The 24,801-nt window shown below is 41.1% G+C and overlaps 1 protein-coding gene across 2 annotated transcripts in view; it reads left to right on the forward strand.

Annotated features, from left to right (window-relative positions):
* The window catches only part of LOC128694346 (lipase 3-like), a 78,499-nt gene that overhangs the window by 34,594 nt on the left and 19,104 nt on the right, over positions 1-24,801 (forward strand). For both annotated transcript variants that reach the window (XR_011391411.1, XM_070081273.1), the window contains exons 5-6: positions 3,770-3,920; positions 18,831-18,923. Coding sequence is in view for 1 of the 2 variants with exons in the window: in XM_070081273.1 (XP_069937374.1) it covers positions 3,770-3,920; positions 18,831-18,923 (244 nt within the window). In the remaining variant the exon portion in view is untranslated. The remainder of the gene's footprint in view (positions 1-3,769; positions 3,921-18,830; positions 18,924-24,801) is intronic.

The raw sequence follows: 24,801 nt of genomic DNA on the forward strand, positions 1-24,801 counted from the left end.
GATGCTAGCTAGATGAGATAGAAGATGCTAGCTAGATGAGATAGAAGATACTAGCTTGATGAGATAGAAGATGCTAGCTTGATGAGATAGAAGATGCTAGCTTGATGAGATAGAAGATGCTAGCTTGATGAGATAGAGGATGCTAGCTTGATGAGATAGAAGATGCTAGCTTGATGAGATAGAAGATGCTAGCTTGATCAGATAGAAGATGCTAGCTTGATGAGATAGAAGATGCTAGCTTGATGAGATAGAAGATGCTAGTTTGATGAGATAGAAGATGCTAGCTTGATCAGATAGAAGATGCTAGCTTGATCAGATAGAAGATGCTAGCTTGATGAGATAAAAGATGCTAGCTTGATGAGATAGAAGATGCTAGCTTGATGAGATAGAAGATGCTAGCTTGATGAGATAAAAGATGCTAGCTTGATGAGATAGAAGATGCTAGCTTGATGAGATAGAAGATGCTAGCTTGATGAGATAGAAGATGCTAGCTTGATGAGATAGAAGATGCTAGCTTGATGAGATAGAAGATGCTAGCTTGATGAGATAGAAGATGCTAGCTTGATGAGATAGAAGATGCTAGCTTGATGAGATAGAAGATGCTAGCTTGATGAGATAGAAGATGCTAGCTTGATGAGATAGAAGATGCTAGCTAGATGAGATAGAAGATGCTAGCTAGATGAGATAGAAGATGCTAGCTTGATGAGATAGAAGATGCTAGCTTGATGAGATAGAAGATGCTAGCTTGATGAGATAGAAGATGCTAGCTTGATGAGATAGAAGATGCTAGCTTGATGAGATAGAAGATGCTAGCTAGATGAGATAGAAGATGCTAGCTAGATGAGATAGAAGATACTAGCTTGATGAGATAGAAGATGCTAGCTTGATGAGATAGAAGATGCTAGCTTGATGAGATAGAAGATGCTAGCTTGATGAGATAGAAGATGCTAGCTTGATGAGATAGAAGATGCTAGCTTGATGAGATAGAAGATGCTAGCTTGATCAGATAGAAGATGCTAGCTTGATGAGATAGAAGATGCTAGCTTGATGAGATAGAAGATGCTAGTTTGATGAGATAGAAGATGCTAGCTTGATCAGATAGAAGATGCTAGCTTGATGAGATAGAAGATGCTAGCTTGATGAGATAGAAGATACTAGCTTGATGAGATAGAAGATGCTAGCTTGATCAGATAGAAGATGCTAGCTTGATGAGATAGAAGATGCTAGCTTGATGAGATAGAAGATGCTAGTTTGATGAGATAGAAGATGCTAGCTAGATGAGATAGAAGATGCTAGCTAGATGAGATAGAAGATGCTAGCTAGATGAGATAGAAGATGCTAGCTTGATGGGATAGAAGATGCTAGCTTGATGAGATAGAAGATGCTAGCTTGATGAGATAGAAGATGCTAGCTTGATGAGATAGAAGATGCTAGCTTGATGAGATAGAAGATGCTAGCTTGATGAGATAGAAGATGCTAGCTAGATGAGATAGAAGATGCTAGCTTGATGAGATAGAAGATGCTAGCTTGATGAGATAGAAGATGCTAGTTTGATGAGATAGAAGATGCTAGCTAGATGAGATAGAAGATGCTAGCTTGATGAGATAGAAGATGCTAGCTTGATGAGATAGAAGATGCTAGCTTGATGAGATAGAAGATGCTAGCTTGATGAGATAGAAGATGCTAGCTAGATGAGATAAAAGATGCTAGCTAGATGAGATAGAAGATGCTAGCTAGATGAGATAGAAGATGCTAGCTAGATGAGATAGAAGATGCTAGCTAGATGAGATAGAAGATGCTAGCTTGATGAGATAGAAGATGCTAGCTAGATGAGATAGAAGATGCTAGCTAGATGAGATAGAAGATGCTAGCTTGATGAGATAGAAGATGCTAGCTAGATGAGATAGAAGATGCTAGCTAGATGAGATAGAAGATGCTAGCTAGATGAGATAGAAGATGCTAGCTTGATGAGATAGAAGATGCTAGCTAGATGAGATAGAAGATGCTAGCTTGATGAGATAGAAGATGCTAGCTTGATGAGATGGAAGATGCTAGCTTGATGAGATGGAAGATGCTAGCTTGATGAGACAGAAGATGCTAGCTTGATGAGATGGAAGATGCTAGCTTGATGAGACAGAAGATGCTAGCTTGATGAGATAGAAGATGCTAGTTTGATGAGATAGAAGATGCTAGCTTGATGAGACAGAAGATGCTAGCTTGATGAGATAGAAGATGCTAGCTTGATGAGACAGAAGATACTAGCTTGATGAGATAGAAGATGCTAGCTAGATGAGATAGAAGATGCTAGCTTGATGAGATAGAAGATGCTAGCTTGATGAGATAGAAGATGCTAGCTTGATGAGATAGAAGATGCTAGCTAGATGAGATAGATGATGCTAGCTTGATGAGATAGAAGATGCTAGCTTGATGAGATGGAAGATGCTAGCTTGATGAGATGGAAGATGCTAGCTTGATGAGACAGAAGATGCTAGCTTGATGAGATGGAAGATGCTAGCTTGATGAGACAGAAGATGCTAGCTTGATGAGATAGAAGATGCTAGTTTGATGAGATAGAAGATGCTAGCTAGATGAGATAGAAGATGCTAGCTGATGAGATAGAAGATGCTAGCTTGATGAGACGGAAGATGCTAGCTTGATGAGATGGAAGATGCTAGCTTGATGAGACAGAAGATGCTAGCTTGATGAGATAGAAGATGCTAGTTTGATGAGATAGAAGATGCTAGCTAGATGAGATAGAAGATGCTAGCTGATGAGATAGAAGATGCTAGCTTGATGAGACGGAAGATGCTAGCTTGATGAGACAGAAGAGGCTAGCTTGATGAGTAAGTAAGTAAGTAAGTAAATTTATTCAGGTATACACAATACAGTTACATAGAATTATCATACATAGCAGCATATGTGTAGAGAACCTAGGATAACCCAAAAAAGTCAGACAGAGTGACTTATTTCCATTGGGGTCCTTTTACCTTTGAGACAGAAGATGCTAGTTTGATGAGATAGAAGGTGCTAGTTTGATGTGATAGAATGAAAGGTAGAACAAGTCATTAATGACTCGTAAATTAAGTAATGTAAGTTTAAAATTTGGTCTCTCACAAGAAGAGAGAGGTGTAACGGTAACACTCTCCCTCCCCTCCGTCCCCCTAGGCTAGTGGATGGGTGATGGAGCAAGTGGAATATTGTCCACCACAAAACTGCTGCTAGTTGTCAAGGTCTCTCACTTGTTATTCACGTCTTGCAGTCATGTTAATAGTACCAAACAATGTTAACTCAAGGGCGAGCGTTTGCTAATCTTGTTTTTATGGTACAGTGATCAGTAATACCTTTTAGAGTACAAAGAGCTTTATAAGTTGTAAATAATTGAATTTCTCTCTCTCTCTCTCTCTCTCTCTCTCTCTCTCTCTCTCTCTCTCTCTCTCTCTCTCTCTCTCTCTCTCTCTCTCTCTCTGTCTCTCTCTCTCTCTCTCTCTCTCTCTCTCTGTCTGTCTGTCTGTCTGTCTGTCTGTCTGTCTGTCTCTCTCTCTCTCTCTCTGTCTGTCTGTCTGTCTGTCTGTCTGTCTCTCTCTCTCTCTCTCTCTCTCTCTGTCTGTCTGTCTGTCTGTCTGTCTGTCTGTCTGTCTCTCTCTCTCTCTCTCTCTCTCTCTCTGTCTGTCTGTCTGTCTGTCTGTCTCTCTCTCTCTCTCTCTCTCTCTCTCTCTCTCTCTCTCTCTCTCTCTCTCTCTCTCTCTCTCTCTCTCTCTCTTTTACACAGCTGGAACGAGATGGCTCTCTACGACATGCCAGCAATGCTTAGCTACATTCTCAAGGTGAGCGGCGTGAGTCAGCTCAGCTTTGTTGGTCACTCCATGGGCAACGCTCTGCTCTTCGCTATGTTCAACTACCATCCACAACTCATCTCCAGGGTAAGTCCTCCACCTCCTCCTATTCTTCCTCCTCTTCCTCTTCCTCCTCTTTATCTTCCTCTTCCTCTTCCTCCTCTTCTTCCTCCTCCTCCTCCACCCCCACTTTAAATTATTGTGTTCATTCAATAATTTTTTATTAGACTTTTCCTTCGCTTTATTTTCCCTTAAACAACTTTGCTTTATTTTCCTTTAAGAAAATATAGTTCGTTGTTTCATCACTTTATTGATTCACTCTTCACTTTTATCTTTCTCTTCACCTTATTTCTCGCTTCAGGATCTCGCACTCATCGAATTCCTTTCTCATTTTGTTTACTTTTCGCCTTACTACACCTTATTTCGTCTTATTATTACTTCAAAATTATTGGTTTCATAATTATGAAATAATTCTTTTTTTCAGTTTTCTTGTCTTACACACACACACACACACACACACACACACACACACACACACACACACACACACACACACACACACACACACACACACACACACTGGCTTCTGGCGGGACCAGGAGCTGTGACACGACCACTGCAACCACAAATAGGTTGACACTCCCGCAACGTCTACGTTATCAGTTATCACAAGGAAGGAGAACACTAGTGACGATCCAGTGTGTTATCTTTGTCTTGTATTCGACCTTAAAGTCTAGATGACACTACTGAAGGATGGATAGAGTAAAAAAAAAATTGGGAAAAACATTCTAATATTTTATTTTTTTTTTCATAGATTTATTTAGCATTGAATATTTAACATAAAAACAAAAAGAGAACAAATACGATGTGTCATTCATAGATGCGTTCAGATATTCAGTTTATTATCTGGGTAGTGCGAGACCGAGGTATACCAAGTGTCTTCACTACCTGTCTAAACGATCCTCATGAAACAGGAAGTAAGTTTATTTAGGTATACACAAATACAGTTACATAGATTATCATACATAGCAGCAGATGTGTAGAGAACTTAGGATAACCTAAAAAAGTCAAAGTGACTTATTTCCATTGGAGTCCTTTTAATACCTTATTATTATACAATGTTGGAGATAATATCTTATTATTATACTGTAAAGGATATCTACTACCTGGAGTTTACCTGGAGAGGCTTCCGGGGGTCAACGCCCCCGCGGCCCGGTCTGTGACCAGGCCTCCTGGTGGATCAGAGCCTGATCAACCAGCCTGTTACTGCTGGCTGCACGCAATCCAACGTACGAGCCACAGCCCGGCTGGTTAGGTACCGACTTAAGGTGCATGTGCAGTGCCAGCTTGAATACTGCCAGGGGTCTATTGGTAATCCCCCTTATGTATGCTGGGAGGCAGTTGAACAGTCTCGGGCCCCTGACAATGACAAAGTGTGTCATAGAAAGCACGCTCATGGAGAACGGCATTAGCGGTGCTCTCAGAGATTTGGAGACTGTATGTATGACTGCTTGATTCCTAGGATAGAGGACAAACAAGCTAAACAGCTGCGGAGAACCCCAGTGACTGAGAGAGTTGCCAACTTCTCGTAGGTTATCAGGCATCAACCTTCTGGGTACAAAAGTGAAGGTCATTGCTTAATTTAATCTCATTCACTCCAGTAACATTGGTTTGTGAAGTTGTGTAGTAACAAGTATCTAACCTTCAATGTTTAGAGTGTACTACACTTGTATTAACCTGGAGTGTACTACACTTGTATTAACCTGGAGTGTACAACACTTGTATTAACCTGGAGTGTACTACACTTGTATTAACCTGGAGTGTACAACACTTGTATTAACCTGGAGTGTACAACACTTGTATTAACCTGGAGTGTACTACACTTGTATTAACCTGTAGTGTACTACACTTGTATTAACCTGGAGTGTACAACACTTGTATTAACCTGGAGTGTACTACACTTGTATTAACCTGGAGTGTACTACACTTGAATTAACATGGAGTGTACTACACTTGTATTAACCTGTAGTGTACTACACTTGTATTAACCTGTAGTGCACTTCACTTGTATTAACCTGGAGTGTACTACACTTGAATTAACCTGGAGTGTACTACTTTTGTATTAACATGGAGTGTACTACACTTGTATTAACCTACAGTGTACTACACTTGTATTAACCTACAGTGCACTACACTTGTATTAACCTGAAGTGTACTACACTTGTATTAACCTACAGTGTACTACACTTGTATTAACCTACAGTGCACTACACTTGTACTAACCTAGAGTATACTATACTTGTATAATGTCGGAGTGTACTACACTTGTATTAACGTGGAGCGTACTACACTTGTTTTAAAAATGAGTATACTACACTTGTATTAACCTGGAGTGTACTACACTTGTATTAAAAATGAGTATACTACACTTGTATTAACCTGGAGTGTACTACACTTGTATTAACGTGGAGCGTACTACACTTGTATTAAAAATGAGTATACTACACTTGTATTAACCTGGAGTGGACTACACTTGTAATAACCTGGAGTGTACTACACTTGTATTAACCTAGAGTACACTACACTTGTATTAAGCCGGAGTGTACTACATTTGTATTAACATAGTGTACTACACATGAATTAACCTGGAGTGTACTACACTTGTATGAACCTATAGTGTACTACACTTGTATTAACCTAGAGTGTGCTACACTCGTATTAACCTGGAATGTACTACACTTGTATTAACCTAAAGTGTACTACACTCGTATTAACCTGGAATATACTACACTTGTATTAACTTGGAGTGTACTACACTTGTATAAATATCGAGTGCAGTACACTTGCATTAACCTGAAGTGTACTGCAGTTGTATTAACCTGGTGTGTACTACACTTGTATTAATATAGAATGCACTACACTTGTATTAACCTGGAGTGTACAACACTTGTATTAACCTGGAGTGTACTACACTTGTATTAACCTGGAGTGTACTACTCGTGTATCAACCTGAAGTGTATTACACTTGTATTAACCTGGAGTGTACTACACTTGTATTAACCTGGAGTGTACTACACTTATATTAATAGAGAGTGTATTTCACTTGAATTAACCTGGGGTGTACTACACTTGTATCAACCTTAAGTGTATTACACTTGTATTAACCTGGAGTGTGCTACACTCGTATTAACCTGGAGTGTACTACACTTGTATTAACCTAGAGTGTACTACACTCGTATTAACCTGGAATGTACTACACTGGTATTAACCTAGAGTGTACTACACTCGTATTAACCTGGAGTGTACTACACTTGTATCAACCTTAAGTGTATTACACTCGTATTAACCTGGAATGTCCTACACTTGTATTAACCTGGAGTGTAATACCCTCGTATTAACCTGGAATGTACTACACTTGTATTAACCTGGAGTGTACTACACTCGTATTAACCTGGAGTGTACTACACTTATATTAATATAGAGTGTACTACACTAGTATTAACCTGGAGTGTACTACACTTGTATTAATGTAGAGTGTACTCCACTTGTATTAACCTGGAGTGTACTACACTTGTATTAACCTGGAGTGTACTACACTTGTATTAATGTAGAGTGTACTCCACTTGTATTAACCTGAAGTGTACTACACTTGTATTAATATAGAGTGAACTCCACTTGTATTAACCTGGAGTGTACTACACTTATATTAATATAGAGTGTACTACACTTGTATTAACCTGGAGTGTACTACACTTGTATTAATGTAGAGTGTACTCCACTTGTATTAACCTGGAGTGTACTACACTTTTATTAATATAGAGTGTACTACACTCGTATTAACCTGGAGTGTACTACACTTGTATTAATGTAGAGTGTACTCCACTTGTATTAACCTGGAGTGTACTACACTCATATTAACCTGGAGTGTACTACACTTGTATTAACCTGGAGTGTACTACACTCGTATTAACATGGAGTGTACTGCACTTGTATTAACCTGGAGTGTACTACACTTGTATTAACCTGGAGTGTACTACATTTGTATTAACCTGCAGTGTACTACACTTGTATTAACCTGGAGTGTACTACACTCGTATTAACCTGGAGTGTACTACACTTATATTAACATAGAGTGTACAACACTTGTATTAACCTGGAGTGTACTACACTTGTATTAATCTGGAGTGTACTACACTTGTATTAACCTGGAGTGTACTACACTTGTATTAACCTGGAGTGTACTACACTCGTATTAACCTGGAGTGTACTACACTTGTATTAATATAGAGTGTACTACACTTGTATTAACCTGGAGTGTACTACACTCGTATTAACCTGGAGTGTACTTCACTTATATTAACGTAGAGTGTACAACACTTGTATTAACCTGGAGTGTACTACACTTGTATTAACCTGGAGTGTACTACACTTGTATTAACCTGGAGTGTACTACACTCGTATTAACCTGGAGTGTACTACACTTATATTGAAGAGTGTACTACACTTATATTAACCTGGAGTGTACTACACTCGTATTAACCTGGAGTGTTCTACACTCGTATTAACCTGGAGTGTACTACACTTGTACTAACCTGGAGTGTACTACACTTGTATTAACCTGGAGTGTACTACACTCGTATTAACCTGGAGTGTACTACACTTATATTAATATAGAGTGTACTACACTTGTATTAACCTGGAGTGTACAACACTTGTATTAATCTGGAGTGTACTACACTTGTATTAACCTGGAGTGTACTACACTTGTATTAACCTGGAGTGTACTACACTTGTATTAACCTGGAGTGTACTACACTTGTATTAACCTGGAGTGTACTACACTTGTATTAACCTGGAGTGTACTACACTTGTATTAATATAATGTGTAAACAAACATTTTTATAACGACTGTGAAAAGTATGTTTTTATATTTCTTGATTCAGAACTTTTGACTGAAGTTACTGTTTATAATAATTTAGTTTCTAGAACCAGTTTCCTTTGTCTTTTTTCACAACCAGGATATATCTCTTCTCGCATGTCTATCCTTACCTCACCTTCTCTCATGTCTATCCTTACCTCACCTGTGGTACATGTGCTTGGGGATCTACTACAGCAAATTACCTAAAACTCGTTGTTCCCAACACAAATCAGCTGTCATAATAATCACCTACTCAGGTTCCAGACAACACAAACACGACCACTATCAAAAATTCTTAACTTACTAAACATAGAACCCTCGGAACGAACTTCAACATACAGACAGCACTGATGCTTCCTAGACAGTAGCAACAAAACAACATGGATACAATAAAAAACACAAGTGTTTCTTTGAGACTTGTGTTTTGTGTTTCGACTCAACTTATATGAAGGTCACTAAAATTTGGTGCGGCTGTGACAGGGAACAGGGACAGTCGCGCGCGGTTGTGCTCCGTCAAAAACTGCGTGTCTTGATAGTAGCAGAGGGAACAGAATGCGGGAAATAAGCGTGTGCAACCATAAAGTGCATATACTCCTTTGAACAAACAAAAAAGGAATATCAGTGAACACTAAATAGGAAAATATGGATTATAGTGTCACATGGAGAGTGAAGTGTGGCAGTGTGGGTAAATCCTGTCCGGCTCACACCCGCCCTACACCCACCACCCACCATACACCACCACCCACATACTGCAAACTTGGTTCGTATAAATACATCTTGCATATTACTGGCACCAGCAAGAGAAAGGTAAAGTGGAAATCAGTTTTCTTCCGTGGCATACAGAGTGTAGTAGGATACAGACAGGATGTCAGCACAGCATATCTGTGGGACATGTAAAAAAATCCTTGGAAGGAAATCCAGAATCACATGCAATCTATGCTTTTCCAAACACCATATCTCTTGTACTAGACTAAATACAGCCTCAAAAAATGGCCTCGAAGTAGCAAGGTGCTTCTGGTTGTGCAATAAAGATGTAGAACTTTGGGCAGGTATCAGAAAGGTACTAAGGAGAGTAATAAATGACAAAAAATAATCAAGAAAACAAGGATGACCTCTTGGATAGTCTACCAAAAATATATAAAACATGGGAGCAAGAGATAGTGTATCAAAAAATAAAGAATGCCCATACCACAACAGATGACTCGAAACTATCTAGTCACCCACATAGTGCTAAACCAGACCCATCCCCCCAGTCATTGCACTAATACCCACAGTGCTGGTGCTAGCCCAGGCCCAGCCGCTGGCCCAGGCTCAGCCCCCAGCCCCAGTGCTGACTCAGACCCAGCTCTACTAGGGACCCTACCACAACCACCACTAAAACCGTAAATATACAACCATCATTGCACAAGACCGTGGCCCACTGTACAGATGTTGGAGTGGAGTCTCCTCCTTCTTCCTCTACTGAGGAAAGTAGATGGAATCCAGGATGGGGTGGCCCTGGCTTGGATACTGAGGATTATAGTGCAGTCCCAGAACCTGCAGAAATTGACAACACACCTCCCAACAATTCTCAACCAAAGGTGAATTTGTGCAAATATTATGCTTGGGGCATCTGTAAGCATGGAATATCAGGAAAAAAAATGGGACATGCAACTTTGAGCATCCCAAAAAATGTAGCGACCTCCTGTCAAAAGGAGTGTGTCGTTCTTCTTCCTGCACTTTCTTTCACCCAAAAATGTGTCACTCCTCGGTCCTCCAGAAGCAGTGTTACAACATCAACTGCCCTGCATACCATCTAAAAGGGACCAGGAGGCACAGACCCCACAAGACAAACAATAGTAGCTACGACAACCCAACTCCAGGTGATTTTTTAGTGGCAGGAAACGGAAAAAGAAAATGGAAGGAAATAACAAAAATAGTCCACCACCTTGGAGCCTTGTTTGGGGCTGGAGGCGCAGCCAGTGGCCACCCATGGCCCTCCAGAATTACAACTACTGATGCCAATAACAAAATCCCCCCAACAAACACAGAATACAACCTCGTTCATATTTGCTAATATACAGGGCCTTAAGCCATCCACCAACAACAAAATACCTTTTATTAGTGGACTTCTAGAGAAGTCTAATGCAATGTTTGCAGCCTTCACAGAGACTCACACAAAAGATCACTTTGACAGTGAAATATGGATAAGTGGTTACAACCTTTTTAGATGCGACAGAATGAACAGGCAACAAGGGGGGTTTGGCCTGTATGTCAAAGAGTCCCTCATCTGCACGGAGTTGCTGAACACCACAAATGAGGTAGTTGAAGTTCTCTCAATAAAGATCGAGAACCAAAACCTAGTCGTTGTGGTTGTATATAAGCCACCAGATGCAACCTCACAACAGCTCAAGGAACAATGGAAATAAATGGTATAAAATACCGACACAATGGCAATATAAACACAAATGCAGTATAATGTGATCCTTTATTGACTACGTTTCGCCCACACAGTGGGCTTTTTCAAGTCACAAACAGAACTACCTGGGGTGGAAGGAACGCGAGTATTTATAGTCCGGCTGAGGTCAGGTGAAGAATGCTGCATCTGATGATGTACCGAGTGGGGTTATAGAGTCTAAAAACTTGGGTAGCTTAGAAAGGAGATTGGATAAGTTTGTGAGCAGACCTTCTACACTGTAGAAGGTCTGCTCACATCCCACATAAGAACACTGTAGAAGGTCTGCTCACAAACTTATCCAATCTCCTTTCTAAGCTACCCAAGTTTTTAGACTCTATAACCCCACTCGGTACATCATCAGATGCAGCATTCTTCACCTGACCTCAGCCGGACTATAAATACTCGCGTTCCTTCCACCCCAGGTAGTTCTGTTTGTGACTTGAAAAAGCCCACTGTGTGGGCGAAACGTAGTCAATAAAGGATCACATTATACTGCATTTGTGTTTATATTGCCAGCTCAAGGAACAGCTACTGAAAATTGATTACTGTCTGGAAAACCTTCCAGCTCCATCCCCAAACATCTTACTGCTTGGTGATTTCAACCTAAGGCATACAAAATGGAAGAATATAGCAAATAATGTTATAGCTGAAACAATCCCCGGAGGTAGCGCAGATGAAAGGTCACACACACATGAGCTACTAAGTCTCTGCGAAAAACACACCTTAAGCCAGCAGATAGTGGAGCCAACAAGACTAGAAAACACACTTGACCTTATCTTCAGAAATAATGAGGACCTGATAAGAGACATAAGAATATCAAAAACAACTAATTCTGATCACAACCTAATCGAAGTCCAGACGTACATGCATAGGGGTCCTGATCAGCAGAATGCATGTACCTGTGAAGGTGTCTTCACAAAATAGAACTTCAACAACAAGAACATCAACTCGGACCAGGTAAACCATGTCCTAAACGAAACATGTTGGGAAGATGTCTTAAATGACATGGATCCAAACCAGTGCCTTGAAAGGATCAACTTCCTGGCAGCTGAAGCATGTTCTAGGCATATTCCCCTAAGAAAGAAGAAGGGCAGGAGTAAACCGGAGAGATAAAGACGCTCCCTCTACAGAAGACGACGAAGAGTCACTGAGCTCCTCAGGAGTGCTAGAATATCTGATACACTAAAGGAGGCGATGACCAGGGAAGTGGAAACTATCGAACTTAAGTTAAATGACTCTTACAGGAACCAGGAGAGACAGGAGGAGCTTAAAGCTATTAGTGAAATTGAAAGAAATTCAAAATACTTCTTTTCATATGCCAAAAACAAGGCAAATACCACATCTAGTATCGGGCCCTTACTCAGACAGGATGGGACTTACACAGATGACAACAAGGAAATGAGTGAAATATTGAAATCCCCGTACGACTCTGTGTTTAGTGAGCCACTAATCGGTCTGAGGATTGACGACCCAAATGATTTCTTCATGAATGAGCCTCAAAACTCCATAAATGTATGCCATATTTCCGACATTACCATAACTCCGATAGATTTCGAAAAAGCCATTGACAACATGCCCATGCACTCAGCCCCGGGCCCAGACTCGTGGAACTCTGTTTTCATTAAGAACTGCAAGAAACCCCTCTCATGAGTGAAATTCCACAGTCACTTAAAACAACGGATATAGCCCCACTCCATAAAGGTGGCAGCAAAGCATTAGCTAAGAACTATAGACCAATAGCTCTGACGTCCCACATCATAAAAATCTTTGAAAGAGTGCTAAGAAGCAGGATTGCAAATCACCTGGATTCCCAAAATCTGCACAATCCAGGGCAACATGGGTTCAGGGCAGGTCGCTCCTGCCTCTCATAACTACTGGATTACTATGATATGGCCTTGGATGCACTGGAAGAAAATCAGAATGCAGATGTAATATACACAGACTTTGCAAAAGTATTTGACAAATGCAATCATGGCGTAATAGCCCATAAAATACGTGCTAAAGGAATAACTGGGAAAGTGGGGAGATGGATCTTCAACTTCCTAACAAATCGAACACAAAGAGTAGTGGTCAACAGAGTTAAATCGGAGGCTGCCATAGTGAAGAGCTCTGTTCCACAAGGCACAGTACTTGCCCCCATCTTATTCCTTATCCTCATATCAGACATAGACAGAGATATACATCACAGCACCGTATCCTTTGCTGATGATACTAGGATCTGCTTGAAGCTGTCATCTGCTGAGGACGCGGTTAACCTCCAAGAAGATATAAACAAAGTTTTCCAGTGGGCAACGGTAAACAATATGATGTTCAATGAGGACAAATTCCAACTACTCCGTTATGGAAAACTAGAGGAGATAATAACTAGAACAGAGTATACTACAGACTCTGGCCATACAATAGAGCGGAAAAATAATGTAAGGGACCTGGGAGTAGTAATGTCTGAGGATCTCACTTTCAAGGATCACAAATGTGCCACGATCGCACGTGAAAAGAAAATGATAGGATGGTTAATCAGAACGTTCAAAACGAGAGATGCCAAGCCAGTGATGATCCTTTTCAAATCACTTGTTTTCTCTAGGCTGGAGTACTGCTGTACATTAACATCTCCATTCAAAGCAGGTGAAATCGCAGATCTAGAGAGTGTACTTATACTGCACGTATAAGTTCTGTCAAGCACCTTAACTACTGGGAACGCTTGGAAGCACTTGACTTGTACTCGTTGGAACGCAGGAGGGAGAGATATATCATAATCTACACTTGGAAAATCTTGGAAGGAATGGTCCCAAATCTGCACACAGAAATCACTCCCTACGAAAGTAAAAGACTGGGCAGGTGATGCAAAATGCCCCCAATAAAAAGTAAGGGCGCCATTGATACACTAAGGGAAAACACCATAAGTGTCCGGGGCCCAAGACTGTTCAACAGCCTCCCATCAAGCATTCGGGGACTTGCCAATAAACCCCTGGCTGCCTTTAAGAGAGAGCTGGACAGATACCTATAGTCAGTGCCGGATCAGCCGGGCTGTGGCTCGTACGTTGGACTGCGTGCGGCCAGCAGTAACAGCCTAGTTGATCAGGCCCTGATCCATCGGGAGGCCTGGCCATGGACCGGGCCGCGGGGGCGTTGATCCCCCGAATAACCTCCAGGTAACCAGGTAACCAAAAGAAGCAAAAAAAAATGAGTTTTCTTTCAAGCATCTGCTTCAAAAATGTAATCAAAAAGCCTCTTCTAAATCAACCTTGCTTAGACAAATTATGTTGAAGTCTAATGTATCACTAACAGTTGTGTTGATCCCAGTTATATTAATATTCATAATGATGTTCACGCCATGACCAGTCAGTTTGTACATACGCGTTAATTAACCAAATTTCAGTATTCCAGGATACAAATATTGAACCAAATTGTTAGGTAAATGGCCACAATGCTACTAAATTATTACACTAAATTATTACACATAATGTCAAAATATCATGTCAAACCAAATTGTTACAGCATTTAAATATCAAACATGGCACACTACGGTATTCGAGCAAACTGCTATATTTATCTCATTGTCTAGTAATTATTAGTTAAAGTTATAGCTGCCAGAAATACTCTGCCTAACGAGGGAGTTTCTGTAAATAAGTTGACACATGTCACTTACTCCAGTGTCAATTATGCTCCCAACTCCACTTTATAGAAATAAAGTTGTTTATTGTTGTTGTTTTGGTTTCAGAGTCAAGTTAGTGTTTGACTAGTGTTCGGAGGAGAGCTAGAAGCTGTCTAGTGTTTAGGACGGAAAGTTAGTGGCTGTCTAGTGTAAGGACGGAAAGTGAAAGGAATCTAATACCCTCAGTAACCCACGTAACCCCGTCATAACTACCCTCCGGATAATAACTGAGTTATATGTGCTAGCAAACCGTACTAAGATATTATGCATTATTAATGGCACATAGTTATATATAAGTCTCAACTTTCCCTGATAAGCATAATCTTTGTCATCACACCGTGGCTACATTATACAAGGCTTGTAGTGGTCCAGCTCAAGTGATTTAATATGTAGGTCACGTCTTGGGGAGGCCACAGGTAGGAGCCACCAAGGTCAGGGCCAGACTCACTCGTCCATATATTACTTACAGGAAGAGAGTCACATCTGTAATCTGTCTACCGGGTACCATATTTGTATAGTGTATCGGGTACCATATTCGTGTAGTATACCGGGTACCATATTCGTGTATTGTACCGGGTACCATATTCGTGTAGTGTACCGGGTACCATATTCGTGTACTGTACCGGATACCACTTTACTCACTCACTATTCTCTCATTACACTCACTCCCTCTCTTATTCCACTCTCACTACACTTACACACTTCCTGACTACACTTACTACACTCACTACGTTCCCTCACTAAACTCACTACACTCCCTCACTAAACTCACACTTCTTCACTAAACCCACTACTTCGCTAAACTCACTACACTCACTCACTAAACTCACTACGTTCCCTCACTAAACTCACTACACTCCCTCACTAAACTCACTACACTTCCTCACTAAACCCACTACATCGCTAAACTCACTACACTCACTCACTAAACTCACTACACTTCCTCACTAAACTCACTACACTTCCTCACTAAACTCACTACACTCACTCACTAAACTCATTACACTTCCTCACTAAACTCACTACACTTCCTCACTAAATTCACTACAATTCCTCACTAAACTAACTACACTTCTTCAATAAACTCACTACACTTCCTCACTAAACTCACTACACTCACTGCACTTACTACATTCCTCACTAAACTCATTACACTCCCTCACTAAACTCACTACACTTCCTCACTAAACTCACTACACTTCCTCGCTAAACTCACTACATTTACTCACTAAACTCACTACACTTCCTCACTAAACTCACTACACTCACTCACTAAACTCACTACACTTCCTCACTAAACTCACTACACTTCCTCACTAAACTCACTACACTCACTGCACTTACTACATTCCTCACTAAACTCACTACACTCACTCACTAAACTCACTACATTTACTCACTAAACTCACTACACTTCCTCACTAAACTCACTACACTCACTCACTAAACTCACTACACTTCCTCACTAAACTCACTACACTTCCTCACTAAACTCACTACACTTCCTCACTAAACTCACTACACTTCCTCACTAAACTCACTACACTCACTGCACTTACTACATTCCTCACTACATTTCCTCACTACGCTCACTACACTCACTTCATTCACTACATTCCTCTCAACAGTCACTACACTCCCTCACTACACTCACTACACTCCCTCTCTACACTCCCTCTCTACACTCACTACACTGCCTTACTACACTCACTACACTCCCTCGCTACATTCACTACACTCCCTTACTACACTCCCTCACTACACTCCCTCACTACACTCCCTCACTACACTCACGACACTCCCTCACTGCACTCACGACACTCCCTCACTACACTCCCTCACTACACTCACGACACTCCCTCACTACACTCGCTACACACACTACACTCCCTCAAAACACTCACTACACTCCCTCACTACACTCCCACACTACACCCCCTCACTACACTCCCTCACTACACTCACTACACTCCCACACTACATTCCCACACTACACTCCCTCAATACACTCCCTCACTACTCACGACACTCCCTCACTACACTCACTAAACACACTACACTCCCTCACTACACTCCCACACTACACTCCCTCAATACACTCCATCACTACACTCACTCACTACACTCCCTCACTACACTCCTACACTACACTCCCACACTACACTCCCTCACTATACTCCCACACTACACTCCCTCAATACACTCCCTCACTACACTCCCTCACTACACTCTCACACTACACTCCCTCACTACACACCCACACTACACTCCCTCACTACACTTCTACACTACACTCCCTCACTACACTCACTACACTCCCACACTACACTCCCTCACTACACTCCTACACTACACTCCCTCACTACACTCCTACACTACACTCCCTCACTACACTCACTACACTCCCACACTACACTCCCACACTACACTCCCACACTACACTCCCACACTACACTCCCACACTACACTCCCACTACACTCCCACACTACACTCCCACACTACACTCCCACACTACACTCCCACACTACACTCCCACACTACACTCCCACACTACACTCCCACACTGCACTCCCACACTACACTCCTACACTACACTCCCACACTACACTCCTACACTACACTCCCACACTACACTCCCACACTACACTCCTACACTACACTCCTACACTACACTCTCTCACTACACTCACTACACAGCCCGGCTGATCCGGCACTGACTTTAGTTATCTGTCCAGCTCCCTCTTGAAGGTTGCCAGGGGTCTGTTGGTAATTCCCTTTACGCATGGTGGAAGGCTGTTGAACAGTCTTGGGCTCCGGACACTTTAATTGCATTTTCTACTAACGGCGCCTCTACTTTTCACTTGGGGTATTTTGCACCGCCTGCCCAATCTTTTGCTTTCGTAGGGAGCGATTTCTGTGTGTGGATTGGGGACCAGTCCCTCTAGGATTTTCCAGGTGAAGATTATAACATATCTCTCTCGTCTGCGCTCCAATGAGTACAAGTCAAGTGCTTCCAAGCGTTCCCAGTAGTTAAGGTGTTTGACAGAGGTGTTTGACAGAATTTATATGTGCAGTAAAAGTTCTCTTTACATTTCATCTGTCTTATATGGAGATGTTAATGTACAGTAGTATTCCAGCCTAGAGAGAATAAGTAATTTAAAAAATGGTCAAGATTGGCTTGGCATCTCTTGTTTTGAACGTTCTCGTTATCCATCCTATCATTTTCCTCGCCGAGGTGATATTGTTACTGTTGTGATCCTTGAAGGAGAGATTCTCAGACATTACTACTCCCAGGTCCTTTACTTTTCCTCTGATATTTCCTCCAGTTTCTTATAACAGAGTAGTTGGAATTTGTCTTCATTGAACATTATATTCTTTTCCGTAGCCCATTGGAAAACTTGGTTTATCTTCTTGGAGATTTACCGTGTCCTCAATGGATGACACTCTCATGCAGATCCTAGTATCGTTTGCAGATAATGACACGGTACTACGGTTTACATCTCTGTCTGTGTCTGATCTGAGGATGAGGAACAGGATGGGGGTGAGTATTGTGCCTTGTGAGACAGAGCTTTCCACTATGGCAGCTTCCGATTTAACTCTATTCACCACTACTTTTTGTATTCGATTGGTTAGAGAGTTAAAGATCCATCTGCTTAATTTGCCAGTTATCCCTTTAGCAAGCATTTTGTGAGCTATTACTCCATGATCGCATTCGTCGAAGATTTTACAAAATCTGTGTATACTGCATCTACATTCCGTTTGTCTTCCAGTGCATCCAGGAACATATCATAGTGGTCCAGTAGTTGCAAGAGGCAGGAGCGACCTTCTCTAAAGCCATGTTGCCCTGGATTGTACAATTGTCGGGACTCCAAGTAGTTTGCAATCTTGCTTCTTAGTACTCTTTCGAAGATTTATATGATGTACCTGCTGGATAATCCCTCACTACACATCATTCCACTGACCTATCTGACTGTTGTTTACTCCTGCAGGTCAAGGTTGTGGCTGCCATTGCGCCAGCTACATACATCCATCATAAACATGGACCCATCAGTCTCCTGGCTCCCTTCATCAATGATATTGAGGTAAAGTTACAGAGAGAGAGAGAGAGAGAGAGAGAGAGAGAGAGAGAGAGAGAGAGAGAGAGAGAGAGAGAGAGAGAGAGAGAGAGTTACTCACCACAACAGTTAGGAGAACAACAAATACTCATTATAAACCATACCCCCGGCCGGGATTGAACCCGCGGTCATAGAGTCTCAAAACTCCAGCCCGTCGCGTTATAAGTTACTTATTTCAACAATTATTTACCATAGCAGTTACTACAACAAACACTTAGTCACTGCAACACACGCACTTAGTCACTGCAATGCACACACTTAGTCACTGCAACACACACACTTAGTCACTGCAATGCACACAGTCACTGCAACACACGCACTTATTCACTGCAACACACACACTTAGTCACTGCAATGCACACAGTCACTGCAACACACACACTTAGTCACTGCAACACACACACTTAGTCACTGCAATGCACACAGTCACTGCAACACACACACTTAGTCACTGCAACACACACACACACACTTAGTCACTGCAATACACACAGTCACTGCAACACACACACTTAGTCACTGACACTCACGCTCACTGCAACATACACTGTTACTCACTACAACAGTTTCTCACTTCAACAGTTACTACAACAGGCACACATTATAACAGTACAACTACTCACTTCAACTATGTGTTGAATGATGTGTTTGGTTGGGTAACGCTTGTTAGACAGGGTGTATGCAGAAATAGACTGATGGATTGTAAAGCTATATTCTTATAGTCTCAGTCCTCTGTTTACCTATGTATAGATCTTGATAGCTGAAGATAGAGCCAGTATCCATGTGAGCAGGGAGAGATAAAGAGAGAGATATTGGCACCGGTTTATGAATTTTATAAGGTAAGGAACAGAGTGCAGAGGTTAATAAAAGACGCAAAAGCACATCACTACTGCTCAAATATCAAAGACTTTAGGACCAATCCCAGAAGCTCTGGCAATAACTAAAAGGGCTGGGGTACAATCCCTAACCCGTAGATAGATCTAACATCGAGCTAAATGTTGATAACGAGGTTTGCCATCAAACGACTAAAGTGGCAAATTGTTTCAATTCATTCTACACAAGTGTTGCATCAACAATAGTAAGTAACCTGCAAGTTGCATCATGTACCTTCAATACATACCTCATTAAGTTTAAAACTTACTACAGTAATAAAGGCGTCACCCCAAAGAGTTTCCAATCATTAGATGTATCTTAACTTTATGCGAAAATATCTAAGTTAAACCCAACTAAGGGCACCAGACCCCATAACATCCCAGTCAAATTCCTATAAGATGATGCTTCTGAACTCAAAGTTCCCATTGCGCACGTAAATTTCTCCATCACCATCAATACCGTGCCAGAGGAGGTCAAGAAGGCCAGAATCACTCTCAACTTCAAGATAAACAGTAAACCATACCACGGGCGGCATTTGAACCCGCGATCAGAGTCTCAAAATTCCAGACCGTCGCATTAGCCACTGGACCAGCTAACCACAATAAGATACCTAGTTGGACGAATCTTATTGTGGCTAGCTGGTCCAGTGGCTAATGCGACGGTCTGGAGTTTTGAGACTCTCTGACCGCGGGTTCAAATCCCGCCCGTGGTATGGTTTGTTTGCAATCGTGTCATTACCATTTCGTGAGTCAGATAAACAGTAGGTTTGACTTCAGCAATTATAGGCCTGTTAGTATACTCAGCGTAATGTTCAAGATTCTAGAAAAAGAACAGTATTTCGTCAAGTAGTTAAGTATCTTAATGACAAAAACATTCTCCACAGATCGATCAGGTTTTAGGAGTTCTTACTCGACCGACACCTTCCTTATTAATCTGATGGACCACCAGAGAACTCAAATGTCGTTAGGGAATCTCATAGGCATAGCGACCCTAGACTTGCAAAAGACATTCAATACATTTAACCATAATATATTACGAAAGATACTACAAGCTATCGACACAAGTTCTGTAGACTGGTTTAAGTCCTACCTGAGCTACAGGAAACAAATTGTCAAGATCAGTAATACAGAATCAGAACCCCTGCCGACAGCATGTGTGGTTCCCGATGGTTGTATTCTGGATCCCTTACTATTTTTATGTTATGTGAATGATATGGCCATCAGTGTCAAGTGTAAGCCGTTGTGTGCTAGTCTCAGGTAAAGACCAAGACATAGCTAATGTATTATCACAGGAACTAGTCCTGCGGCAAACGGTTAGTAGACAATAAACTATCGCTATACCTCGGGAAAACAAAAGCCATTACTGAAGTAATGGGGAACCCATTACTTTAGTATTTCCAGTGAAATATCTGGGAATTCCCTTTGATCCAAGTATGTCAGGAGAATTGAAAGTGAACAGTGTAGTAAAAAAAAGCGAATGCCAGGTTAAAATTCCACTGTAGACAGGCACAGTGTCTACTTACTGAAGCTCACATGACCCTGTGTCTAGCTCTTATACACCGTCATGTTCTTCATGGTACTCTGCTCTAACAAAAAAAAAATAAAATAAAGACGGACTACAAATCACCCAGAATAAAATGGTGATATTCATGGTGGTCCTGGGTCCAAGAGAGCATGTATGTCAGGATGAACTACAACAACTGGATATGCTTAATGGTGAAGACAGAGTTAAGCGACTGAAGATGAATCATGTATTTAAAATTGCTCACAAGCAGTGTCAAGAATATCTTGCCGCAGAGTTTATAAAGGTTAGGAACCAAAACCAGTATGGTCAGTTTTTGTGGTACCTACAGTAGGTGGTCAGGCCTCAAACACTTTTTATTATGCAGTTATCAAGGAGTGAAACGGATTGCCTGAATATGTCAAGGCCATGAGTAAGATATGTGCAACAGTTGGGTATCTTTACTGTTCATTGAAACGTTTCTCCTTCATGGCAGGCTTCTTCAGTCAAATACAGATAAAGATACCCAGCTGTTGCACATGTTTCATAAGAACATAACATAAGAAAGGAGGAGCACTGCAGCAGGCCTGTTGGCCCGTACTAAGCAAGTCCTTCACAATCCATCTCACTAACAGAATATTTGCCCAACTCAGTTTTCAATTCTACCCAAGGAACAAGCTTTGATAATTCTATTTACCCATGTACAAGTCCCACTCAAATCCAACCCCTTTCACTCATGTATTCATCCAACCAAAATTTGAAACTACCCAAGATTTTAGCCTCGATAACTCTACTAGGCAGACTGTTCCACTCGTCAACTACCCTATTTCCAAACCAATACTTTCCTGTATCCTTTCTAAATCTAAACTTGTCTAATTTGAATCCATTACTGCGGGTTCTCTCTTGGAGGGATATACTCAAGACCTTATTTATATCCCCTTTATTGATACCCATCTTCCACTTATACACTTCGATCATGTCTCCCTTCATTCTTCCTCTAACAAGTGAATGTAATTTAAGGGTCTTCAATCTTTCTTCATAAGGAAGATTTCTAATGATATGTATTAATTTAGTTATTCTATGCTGAAAGCTTTCTAATGAATTTATGAGCTGCATAATCTAGGTGAGGCAGACTAATGTATTATTGTAATTATTGTATAAATAATGTCAACCCATTCATGACTGCATATTACACAGGCCAGTTGGACATGTATTGGACGGTGACGTCATTTGTTTACCCTTGAACATCGGCAAAAATCAAACACTTCTGCCAATTTGAGCTAAATTTCAAGATACTTTTCATCATGAAACCAATGAAAATCACATCTATCTCTGTAATATGTCCTCCACTCCATCAAATGAGACCAAAAAATGAGAACACAACCACAAAAACTACACAAAAATATAAGGGGCGGCTAATGGCTGAGAAGTGAACTACGTTATTAATCATCCAATTTCTTTCATTTTTGGTGTACATTATTAACCGTTTCGGGGTCAAGAGCCCCTCTCCTAAACTCGTTCTCAGGGACGAAAATTTTTCGGAAAAAAAAATTATTTCTTATGAGATGATAGAGAGTCTTTTCCCGATCATAATAACACCAAAAGTATGAAATTTGATGGAAAACTTACGGAATTATGCTCTCGCGAAGTTAACAGTCTCGGCGATGTTTGCGCATCGACAATTTCGCCCACTTTGAGCCCTATTTTCGGCCAATTTCAGTGTATTAGTCGACAAAAATCATATCTGTTTCGCTAGAGCTCCATTTTTCTATCGAATGCGTACAAGAAACCACCTATTTACCGATTTCAAGTATCCAATAAAGTGGTCAAAAATTGGCAAATTTGCCAATTTCACACAAATTTCAGAAGATGCTAATTTCCAAATACTCATCAACTTGTCGGTATTGTATACGAGTTTCATCATACCAAGGCCAGTCTGTCTTAACATGAACCAGTTCAGGAAGAGATCTAAAAGGTATATAATGAATGATACTATAGTAAGGGAGGAGAGTGAACATTAAAATGGTATAAAATACCGACAGGTTGTTAGGTAAGACACATATGCAACAGTTAGGTATCTTTATTATGAAACGTTTCGCCTACACAGTAGGCTTCTTCAGTCAAGTACAGAAAAGTTGATAGAAGCAGAAGATACTTGAAGACGATGTAATCAGTCCATCACCCTTAAAGTTTTGAGGTGGTCAGTCCCTCAGTCTGAAGAAGAGCATTGTTCCATAGTATGAAACAATATGGAGAAGAAGAGACAGGATGGAGCTTTTTATAGCGCCAAGAGGTGAGACGTAGGCCACTAGGAGAGGTAAGAACTCAGATGTTGAGAGGTCAGGTCCCTCTCAAATCCAGTCCCTCTCACTAGTGGAAGTTGTCGAAGTTGATTGCAGGTCTGTACCAAGATACCCTTGTGTTGCAGTGTCTGACAGATTGAACATTAAAATGGTATAAAATACCGACAGGTTGTTAGGTAAGACACATATGCAACAGTTAGGTATCTTTATTATGAAACGTTTCGCCTACACAGTAGGCTTCTTCAGTCAAGTACAGAAAAGTTGATAGAAGCAGAAGATACTTGAAGACGATGTAATCAGTCCATCACCCTTAAAGTTTTGAGGTGGTCAGTCCCTCAGTCTGGAGAAGAGCATTGTTCCATAGTATGAAACAATATGGAGAAGAAGTGACAGGATGGAGCTTTTTATAGCGCCAAGAGGTGAGACGTAGGCCACTAGGAGAGGTAAGAACTCAGATGTTGAGAGGTCAGGTCCCTCTCAAATCCAGTCCCTCTCACTAGTGGAAGTTGTCGAAGTTGATTGCAGGTCTGTACCAAGATACCCTTGTGTTGCAGTGTCTGACAGATTGAACATTAAAATGGTATAAAATACCGACAGGTTGTTAGGTAAGACACATATGCAACAGTTAGGTATCTTTATTATGAAACGTTTCGCCTACACAGTAGGCTTCTTCAGTCAAGTACAGAAAAGTTGATAGAAGCAGAAGATACTTGAAGACGATGTAATCAGTCCATCACCCTTAAAGTTTTGAGGTGGTCAGTCCCTCAGTCTGGAGAAGAGCATTGTTCCATAGTATGAAACAATATGGAGAAGAAGTGACAGGATGGAGCTTTTTATAGCGCCAAGAGGTGAGACGTAGGCCACTAGGAGAGGTAAGAACTCAGATGTTGAGAGGTCAGGTCCCTCTCAAATCCAGTCCCTCTCACTAGTGGAAGTTGTCGAAGTTGATTGCAGGTCTGTACCAAGATACCCTTGTGTTGCAGTGTCTGACAGATTGAACATTAAAATGGTATAAAATACCGACAGGTTGTTAGGTAAGACACATATGCAACAGTTAGGTATCTTTATTATGAAACGTTTCGCCTACACAGTAGGCTTCTTCAGTCAAGTACAGAAAAGTTGATAGAAGCAGAAGATACTTGAAGACGATGTAATCAGTCCATCACCCT

Source organism: Cherax quadricarinatus, chromosome 6 (assembly GCF_038502225.1).
Source record: "Cherax quadricarinatus isolate ZL_2023a chromosome 6, ASM3850222v1, whole genome shotgun sequence".
Classification (NCBI taxonomy): domain Eukaryota; kingdom Metazoa; phylum Arthropoda; class Malacostraca; order Decapoda; family Parastacidae; genus Cherax; species Cherax quadricarinatus.